The following is a 10,041-nucleotide window of genomic DNA, read 5'->3' on the forward strand; positions in this document are numbered from 1 at the left end:
GGGACAGAGAGGGAGGTTGCGGACGTCTCGGAAGACAGACTTCCGCCAGAACAAAGACTTCCGCTCGTCTAAAAATAACTTTTGTGGACATGACATATCCCGGCCAACGCTCTGAGCCTCCCTCTCTGTCCCCTCATTTTCTCTCGGTATATACTACTACCGGATAATGTTAGAAATTATCAAAAATCTGTAGATCAGTTTAAATGAGTTTTTTTGAAATAGGCCTCTAATATTTTTTTGCACCTGCAGAATTTGTTTTTGTTGACTTTATGCCCCAAATCTGTTGCGCGGCGTTTTCTTTCCTTTGTTTTTGAAAGTTTTCTAGTGGGACAAAAGCGACCTTAGAAATCACGCGTTTTAACACTGCAACCGGTCGTCATTATATCAGAGATTTAACGTCACGTTTGCGTGAAACACGAACGGCAAAAGCGACCACGTGACCATGATTTTCCCGCCATTTTCGCGTTTGCCGGTTACTATACTGCTCGCCATTTCTACGTAAAAGTACTGAAGCATTTTCGCGTTGGCATTAAGGCCTGGCCAAACGCTCGCAACGTTTCAACGCAACATCTTGCAACATTATTGCATGATGTTGCGACATGTGTCGAATGGACTGGCCAAACGTACGCAACATATCGCAACAGGGTGGCCAAACGTACGCAACATGTTGTGCCCAACAATGCTGAAAAATGTTGCGTTGAAATGTCGCGAGCGTTTGGCCAGGCCTTCATACCTGGAATTTTCTTATACATAACAAGTTGTTTCTGGAAAAAAACAAGAACAACCCCAAACCATTTTCCGGTTAGTCAAATAAGGCAAAATTAGGTTTCATTGTTATAGGTCGTTCGTAACTGACACCTCACCACAAAGCGTCTTTTTATACAATGTTTAAAAGGCTCTGAGTTTTTGTTTTTGTTTTTTTTGTTTTTTGTTAACTAAATTCTCGAGATTAACAGAGTTAGGAGCCCGTTACTTGGAGCCTCCATCTTCCATATTAACCAAAAGTTTCTTAATTTCCGACAAACCAGATTGAAGTACAGAAGATGAAGAACAAATGCATAAACAACGAAAGGTCAGTGTGCGAATCAAATTAATTTTATATTTTCGGGGTTTAAAGGAATCCCATGTGGTATAGAGGCCTCTGAAGGTTTTCTTTCTGAAGATGGAAGTGGAGAATGTATGGTCTTGTTTGCCTTTGACGAGGATAACTAAAAATGGAATTTGCCTGTTCACTTTAAGTTCCATTGTGAATTTAATGTTGGTATGTTGGTTATTGATAGACCGTAAGAACTTATCAGCTGCCTCTTTGTTTTGAAACAACTTAATTGAAAGTGTCATCAACCGAGCGAAACCAAACGGGTGAACAATCCTTCGAGCTTTGTATCCATTTTTCTTCAAACTGGCACATAAAGTATTGCCAAATTCAAATATGACTTTTATATATAAAATTAAAAAGACTGGTAACTAGAGAGAATAAGATAAAAATAATAAGATAAATAGATAGCAGTGAAAACTGACCGTTTAATAAAGCCAGATTTTTTCACTGCCAACGTTTTCGTTTAACGCTCGAGTTTGTTTTGAAGATATATGTTGTAGGATGCGAAATGTGAGTCAAAAGTAAAATGCGCTTTATCATTATGTTTCTTACCGCTGTTTGTTTTATGTTTTTGATTAAGTTAAAACTACCACGCAAGGATTTAGAACCCAGTTTTTGTGCGAGTTAAGGAAATATCCACTCATTGACAAACAGTGCAAAACTCTCCTCTTTGTGTACTTGTCGCCATTGTGAATATCCCAGATTGCACCACAAAAACAGGTGCAAATTTCTTTATTCACCGGGAAGGGGAGTGAAAATTTGCAAAAAAATCAATCCACAAAACGTTGGAAAAAAAAACCAACGTAACTTTTAAAATCTTGTGGTGACCCCTATCTTTTACTATATAAAATGAAAGTTTGAGGCCCATTGAAGACGGTATAAAGGGCGCTTTTTAGTAACTACAGTGGAGGGCTGTCAGGCTCAAAATGGCTCTTTCGTCTCCTTTCTGTGATTAAAATACATTTATAGAATCATCCGGTTGCAATTTGCTATTCATTTTTAAAGGTCTTTGACTTTTCTGTTGTTTTACTGCAAGCAAACGTTTGTTTCGACAAAAACTATGAAAAAAAGAAACCTAATTATGTCTGAAAAATGGATGGTTACCCCCTATTTTTATTTCAAATAGCAATTCAAAGTAAGATTTACTTTTCTGCGAGGTCTTACCCTTGGAAACGTTTTCTTTTGGTTAGGTGACACCGTCCTTGACTGGCAAACTTTACTCCTCTTATACTTTACTCTAATATTACTTAGTCCGCTCTACTAACCTGTAACTCCTGGGTGGAAAACCGTCGGTGTCGATGAACTTCTCTCTGATATCTTCATGGACGTCACGACCATCGAGCCCGGTAAAGGAGCAGTGAAGTTTCTCACGGGCCAATGAAAAGGCATGCAGCATATCACTACCCCACTCTTCGTCGGTTTTTTTGTAGCCGCCGTCAACTACAACAATCTTTGGTAATTGCTTTTTCAACAGCGGCAAGATGGCAAGATTTTCAATGTGGCCACCATCACTGAGACGTAAAATGGGGGGAGGGGCCGGACCGCGATTGGGAACAAAAAACATCTGTCTCAAAAACCGCACCATGGGCACATGAACAACAAACCACCTGAAAAAGAAACGGAATTGAATGGAGAAGATGTTGGTGTTTTAGGCACTATGCTCCTCAGAACCGGCCAGTTATTTGCATATGAATGGCCTGTATTGTTATATGCCTCGTTCTTCAAACGATGCCGCAACAAGAACACAATAATGGCCGGGTATTCCGCAGTTACTCAATCAGTTTTAGGTGCGGTGAAGAATTCTTATCTCCTAGTAAGTGCTCTCCACAAGTCACAAGTTGCTAATCTGTTACAGTTTTTTTAGATCACTGTCTTGCTTGACACAGACTTAACTCTCACAATCAATCAATCAACCAATCAATCAATTACAATCTTTACCAATCAGGACAGGCCACAACACCGGGATCCTTGTGCCCTGCTCCTACCGAATAGTGTCGGGGGAGATTTAAAGTCCCACAGAATTTATGAAAAAGGATATTTTGAGACCGGGCATACGGTTTGGCAATGTTCGAGAAGTCTTGAGAGTCCCACCATTTGCAGATGTAATTACAGAAGCAGAACTTTCTCCTCCTTTAAGAGGCACTGTCTTGTTAAATTTACCATTTTTAGGTGAAAACTGGGTAAAAATCTAAATTAGTACTCTAGCTCACACGTATAACATTTCTGACAACTCACTGAGATGATACGAAATATAATATGGCACAAAGAGCTATTCTCATTCAAGTTTTAGCGCCTGTCAGATGGCGATGTTTCTAAACTTGAAAAAACTGGCCAATTTTTTCCAAGTTTCAATCCATTTCCATCCTCTCCATCCATGGATGCAAATAACAAAGAATAGCTTCAGTGCACTTCAATGGCCATTGGCAACAAAACCACAGCATTATTTTTTGGTCTTCATTCATGCAAAAGCGTCTTTTATTGTTTTGTATTTTGACTAAAATAGCGTGACACTGCCCCTTTGAAGACCTCCTTTTAACTCCTTAACGACCCTTCGTATTGGTACGGCCCCGGAGTCGAACTCAAGACCAACCGCACGCGTTAGTCCAATGCTAAACTAACCAAGCAAACCGGCATCACGCTAATCTCTGAAAAATTCACAAGCTCTCAAAATGATTAGAAATTTTACAACAACTTCCTAGAGCCCATAGCAATTTCGAAGAGCGGCATCTGTCATAACGATTCTCTTATTGATCGGTTCTTTCAAACACCCTACAGGTATTTAGGAACAAAATTGACAATCAATCCAGTTTTCACTTAATCAACGATTACAACTTCCGGTTTCCGACAGTGGGAATAAGTGCTAGCAACCCCCCTCCCTCTCTTCCCACATTCAACCCTCTGAGTCTTTTTTTCATAAATTTTTGAAGCTGTAGCAATTTATTCCACTAAACGTTATTTTGACTCCGAAAAAATTAGAATGGTGCCACTTAACGAAAGTGAAATAACATGTGTAAAGTCTTTGACATGAAATCTGGTTTACATTTCAGGAAAAGGATATTACTTCAACCCGTTTTGAGACAAGGGTAATGGGCGAACAGAACGCCGAGCCGCCATCTTTCATTGATCATACCTCGTTAGTTTCTCCATAGTTCCTGGATTTTTTTTTCCAGTGTTTAGCACAGAAATAAACACCAATACCAAAAGCATTATGAAAAACAACAGCACCCCAATCGCCACCCACAGTTCGTCTTCATCCTTCTCACCATTGATGAAATACACAAGCGGGAAGGTTACCAAGGGCAGGACACGGACGATCTCGACGACAACTGGGAGAATCTGCAAAGACAAAACGAAGGACGGAAAGAACGAAAAAACGTACTTTATTGTCCAGTCACTCCGCAGAAAAACAAAGACAAAATGATCTATTTAGAAATTATTAGAAGAAATTAAAAAGCAGCAAAAGTTAACGGGAGAAGGCATCTCCTTTTATTAAATCCACTAGAAAGAAGGAAGAGAGAAAAAAAAAGAATTTTCATATTGCGGATCGAAAGAATACCCCCGGTGCTTCGTCGAATAACAGTTCTGATGTCAGTTGATCTGTAGTCTCCCCAATTCGTAGAGCACTTGTGCTCGGCTAAATAACCTTGAGCCTTATGTAAAGTGATTATTATTATTATTATTACTGATAATGTAGCATTTGCTCTGGCTGATGGGATTGCCGTCATAACCATGTTAGGAAAGCCACAACAAATGGCCAAGGGCTAACAGGTATTCTTTCTTCTTTACATCCTTCTTCTTCTTATTATTATTATTGTTATTATTATTATGCAGTTAAATACCTCATCCAAACAAAACGTGTCGCATCATAATCATCATCACCTTCATATCTTTCTTTACCCTCGGATTTTAAGTATAGGTACAGTATCACCGAGTTTTTACCCTCCCAACCATGACATACCACAGAGGACAGACAACAACACTGGGAGCTCCATGCCCTAATCTTTGTGAATAGTGTGTGGGTACTTTAACGTCCCACTGGGTTATTCACATTGAGGGGTTGTGAGACGGGGCCTTCGGTTTATCGTCCTTATCCGAGACGACTAGAGAGTCTAACCATTTGCAGATGTCATTACAAAGGCAGCACTTTTTCCTCAGTTATTAACTTCCGGCCGAAGTTTGGATCCGCGACTTCTCGCGCAGTAGTCCGGTCCTCAACAAACTGAGCCTGTCGGTCAGCGGCATTTCTACATGCCATTGCAATAGGCCACTTCGGGAAATACCATAATACTTGTTGTCTGTACCCCCCCTACCCCCCCCCCCCCCAAACCCCTTCAATTTTGCATAAGCATTGTTTCCAGTTTCTCTTGGGACTTACAACGGTCCCCAGAGAAAACAAAAACAATGCTTATGCACAATTTGGGGGGGAAAAACAAAGAGTATTATGGTATTTTCCGAAGTGGCCTATGCAAGACGAGCCGCATACCAGATCCTTAAAATCTCCACACTCTGTAGCAACATGAAAATTACATAAAGTCAGGTTTTGAAAGGTAAAAAGTGTATTGCGAGGATGGAATTAGCCTGTTTGCAGACTCAAACCGTGAAATGTTCTGTCGCAATATTAGACGAATCAGCGAAGGATATCAAGTATGCCGAGTAAAAGAAGAGTATTGTTCGCGGCAGATCATATTGGTGGGGAAAATGTGAATATTTGGTGCAACTCCCATCCTTTGCTTCAGTAAATCAATACGCCTACGGGTCCCCTGCCAAACGCCATCTGTTTGTCAGAATTTCGTTTGTTCCTAAACTTAAATTTGCGAGAGTAGGTTATTTCCAAGGAAAAAGATAGAGAGCGAGATTAGGAGAAAAAAAAGAGGCTCTTGAAGAATTTACTTACCTCCCAATACCATTTTAGTCTACGCAGAGTCTGGACATCGGAAACCAAGGAAGACCCCATTCCCAGTCCCAAAACGACTTGCAACTGCTTAAATCCCACCGTTGAGCTTTCGTAAGCCCCCATGTTTTCAGCGATCGCGGCAGCTGATGTTGCCATGGCAGCTGACAATTCGATGTCTTTTGGGTACAGCTTGTTCTCGAACTGTTCCTGGCCATCGGGGCGGTCAAGACGTTCAATTACGGTCGGTGACATGACGAGGAGTTCGTATTTCCGTCGTTCTGTTTCGTCTAGGGACCATTCGTTAACCACGACGTTTGATATGTACTGTGGTACCATATGCGACCCAAGATCTCCCAAGGTGAGTGGCCCTGGTTGTTTCCCCCGTTCGTGGTCCGTGTCCGATGTCCCTTTGCAAACTTTACACGAAACCAAAAATATATCTTCGAAGCCAATCCCTTCGCAACCGCACTTACCAACACTTTTGAGTGTGTAAAACGCTCGCTGAAGCCGCCACCTGTAAGGAAAAGTAAACTCTACAACTTAGTAGGTGATTTTAGGTATTGTTCTTATTCACAAAACTCCTACGCAGACACGGTTCTCCCGTCTTTAATCTCTTTTAATTACAGCTTTTTTAAAGATGTTCGTAAGGTTTTCTCTGTCATCGAAGGGTTCAACGCTGGTTCACCTCCTATAATTGGAAAGAAACGTCGGTTCTGGATGATGGTTTATACTAACACGTAACAAAAGCAACTCCTTAACAAAACAATACAGGGATCGCGGAGGATATTTTAAAATGGTAGAACTAGAATTGGCAAGACAAAGAACATTAAGAACTACGGTTCTGCCAATTATCACGTGTTATTATATTTTCGACCACGGATATAGCGTTTTTAGCTTTCCGATTGGTTCACTCAAACTCGGTTGTCCGCTCATATACTGTATGACCTAATATGGAAACTGATCGCGTCATGTGTTGGCAAGCTGATAAATTTGTGCGAGAAGCGAAATTTCCCAGGACACAAATAATTTCCAAGTGTCCAAGCTTCAGAATTTAATGAAAATTTAATAAGACAACTATTCCGTTGGCGCCTGTTGGATAGGAAGCTTGTTATAGCCAACTGATATCCAACGCAGGCTGCTGCCCTAAGCCAAAGAAACCGCTGTATTTGTATCAACTGTGAAAGGTCACTTTTTCACGTACCTGTTAAACAAGTACACAAGCCGTTGTTGAAGTGCTCCTAGCGCAGGGATGATCCACATCACAAAACCGAAAGCAAACATGAGACGGTAGAATAAAGTATCCGAGTACTGCACACCGAAGATAGACTGTTGGTAAACTTTCCAGTAAATAAAGTAGGAATACATGTAAACCACAACAACAAAGGAGGCCTTTTGTCTGAGTACTGGAAAGAAGGCCCAGATGGCAAAGCTAAAGAAAAGAATGATTAGCTGTGTCCAGATTGGGGTGTTATCGAAAAGAAACTGAATGCAGAATGGGATGAAAGTAAACGCAAGCAACAAACCGGAGGTACTTGACAGCAAGTAAAGTTCATGGCGATACTTCGAAAGACGCTGAGACCGAGACAAAAGAAAGAAAATGACAAATAGCCCAGCTAAGACAGAAAACAAGACAATGAGATCGTAAGCGTTGGTTCCCATCTCGATCTCACAGTCCGGTTGTCGGAATTCACCTTGAACTGGGAGGGAACCATTACCAACTGTATTTTTAGGAGGAATTGATGTAGTAGGATGGTCTAGGCACTTGAATTCTGCTCGCAGTAATTTTCCAAAGAGAAAATCTATGGCATAAGCAACCGGGAAAGCGTAAGAGCCCCAAATTAAGAATGGCATAAGGACACAAACAAAAAGAATCAATAACACGATTAAGACGGTATCAACAATGCCATGAAGAGGTATCTGCCAATCGCACATCAACCCGGATCTTTTCCTCATGTGCTCGAAAAATTCCTGGTGCCACGTTGGATGATCCGCATTTTTATTCCTATATTTCCAGTCCACGTACGCCGAGCCTGTGTAACCGCCCCCAGACACGCAGCTTAGGAAGTCGATCCTGGTCTGACGCTGTAAGAGCCTGCGCAAAACGCCCGAACAGAATGCGGCTGACCGGATACCGCCACCAGAAAACGCAAGGCCTGTCTGCCTGTCTGCAGTCATCTCTCCTGTTGGAGGAAGGTTTAAAATGGCAATAAATAAAATATCACTTTTTCAGTGATAATCTCTATGGTACAGATTGCAAACCCCCTGATCAAGTAACGAACCCGGGCTTTTCGGCTCACCTCAAGACACAGGCATGTTTCTAAGCCCCTAAAAGCTTTTTAGTGATAATCTCTATGGTAGAATGGAGGACGATAATTCTTTATTCATGGTGAAGATTTGGAGGCAACTTCTTCTAATCAAAGCCTTGGCGTCAGTGTGGCTTCGTTTCACGAATCGCAAAAGTTTAGAGAGAAGAAGCGTGTATACGGAACCTTTGCCCGCAATGTGCGCAGCAGTCAGAACTGTGCTATCCTGTCTATCATTTGCCCTTTCAATGGAAACGGTGCATTTCTGTGCGTAAACGACGTTGTTGTCTATCTACCCTGGCGAAAGGATGCCAACAAAGTCTTTCTTCGCGAAGTTAACGCAAAACAAATAAGTTATCAATGCAGTTTTGACGTCTTCTTACACTTGATTAAAAAATACTAGACTGAAGTCGTCTTAAAATAGTTACAAAAAGCACAAATAACAGCCAAAGCACAAAAGCTGACGATCGAATCGCCGCTCGCTGGTAACCCAGTTTTGGCGCCAAAGTTCGTTCACAAAAAAGTTGCCACAAAATCTTTTAAATGGTTTTCTGGCCCCTTAATTGGGAACAATTGACTTGATGTCGGATAGCACAGTTTTCCCCGCGAGTTGTGATTCATCGATTTAAATTTCAGTAGCTCTCGTCGTATGCACGGAAGTCGGATGAAAAATAATCCAGTTTTTGCTCAAAAACGGCTGGCCGCCTATCTGAACTGGAGATCTCGAATTGCCCGAACGGCATATATTCGGCAAAAATGGCGTCATGAAATACGCACACGCAATGCTCGATGGGTAAACGTACAAGTGCGCATGTTTGACAATGAAATTAACCCAGGTTCGACCCAGGTTTGCGTTCACACGACACTTCTTCAAAAGTAACCCATGCAGGTTCGACCTCGACCTGGGACGAACCTACTTGCGGAGATGGATTGGAGTTAACCAAGTTCTACCCGGGTTAGCAGCGTTCACATGACGATAACTAACCCGGATTAATTTTCAGCCCGGGTCGAACCTAGGTTAGTTTATGCCGTGTGAATAGGGCTAAAAACGACGCGCTTCTTCCGTGTCTGTTCGAATAGGCTTTGCATTTGGGTCGCTGTATCAAAGATCCGACCAATGTTGGAGAACATAACATTTATCGAGACTCTACAGGATCACTTATCAGAACCAAGCATGTACCATTTCCTTTTTTGGTCCACAAGTCCTTGCATGTCGAGAAATCCACGACACATGCGCGTCAAGGAACACGTTACAATAATGCGCCGAAGGGAATACAAGAAGGGAATACAAGAATTAAGTTCGACTCAGGCACGTCATTGTCGCAACATTGAAACCATTTTTTGACGGTAAAGCTCCATAAGACCATTAAGCACAGTAGTTGCTCTACTTGGTTTCAAACGGCGTGCCATTGTCGTAAAATAAAATGTTTTGGATTATTATTGCCAGGCAGTGTGGCCCAGTGGTTAGGGCGCTTGCCTTGAGATCCGGGGATCCCGGGTTCAAGACACGTTCTGAACACTGGTTGAATTTGTTCCTGGTAGTCCCTGGTTCAAATTCTCAGCTGAACTTGTAAATAGCCAACTAGCTTTCCTCCGGCCAGTTGGGATACTTAACAGTTGTTGTTGAATATTCCGTTTTGTCGTGATTGTATTTCATTGGCCCTGAAGTATGTAATGTAATGTAATTATGCAATTTGATGTCTTTCTAAACAAGACACCTATAAGGGCCTATCCGTGGGATACACAAA

At 41.7% G+C, this 10,041-nt stretch overlaps 1 protein-coding gene across 2 annotated transcripts in view; it reads right to left on the reverse strand.

The window, feature by feature from the left end:
- Positions 1-10,041, reverse strand: part of LOC137999667 (uncharacterized) — a 31,962-nt gene that overhangs the window by 1,564 nt on the left and 20,357 nt on the right. For both annotated transcript variants that reach the window (XM_068845516.1, XM_068845515.1), the window contains exons 2-5: positions 7,192-8,170; positions 5,991-6,504; positions 4,227-4,432; positions 2,362-2,703 (exon numbers count right to left, since the gene is read on the reverse strand). In XM_068845516.1, the coding sequence (XP_068701617.1) occupies positions 2,362-2,703; positions 4,227-4,432; positions 5,991-6,504; positions 7,192-8,165 (2,036 nt within the window). In that variant the 5' untranslated portion in view covers positions 8,166-8,170. The remainder of the gene's footprint in view (positions 1-2,361; positions 2,704-4,226; positions 4,433-5,990; positions 6,505-7,191; positions 8,171-10,041) is intronic.

The sequence above is a fragment of the Montipora foliosa genome, chromosome 4, assembly GCF_036669935.1.
Source record: "Montipora foliosa isolate CH-2021 chromosome 4, ASM3666993v2, whole genome shotgun sequence".
Taxonomy (NCBI): Eukaryota; Metazoa; Cnidaria; class Anthozoa; order Scleractinia; family Acroporidae; genus Montipora; species Montipora foliosa.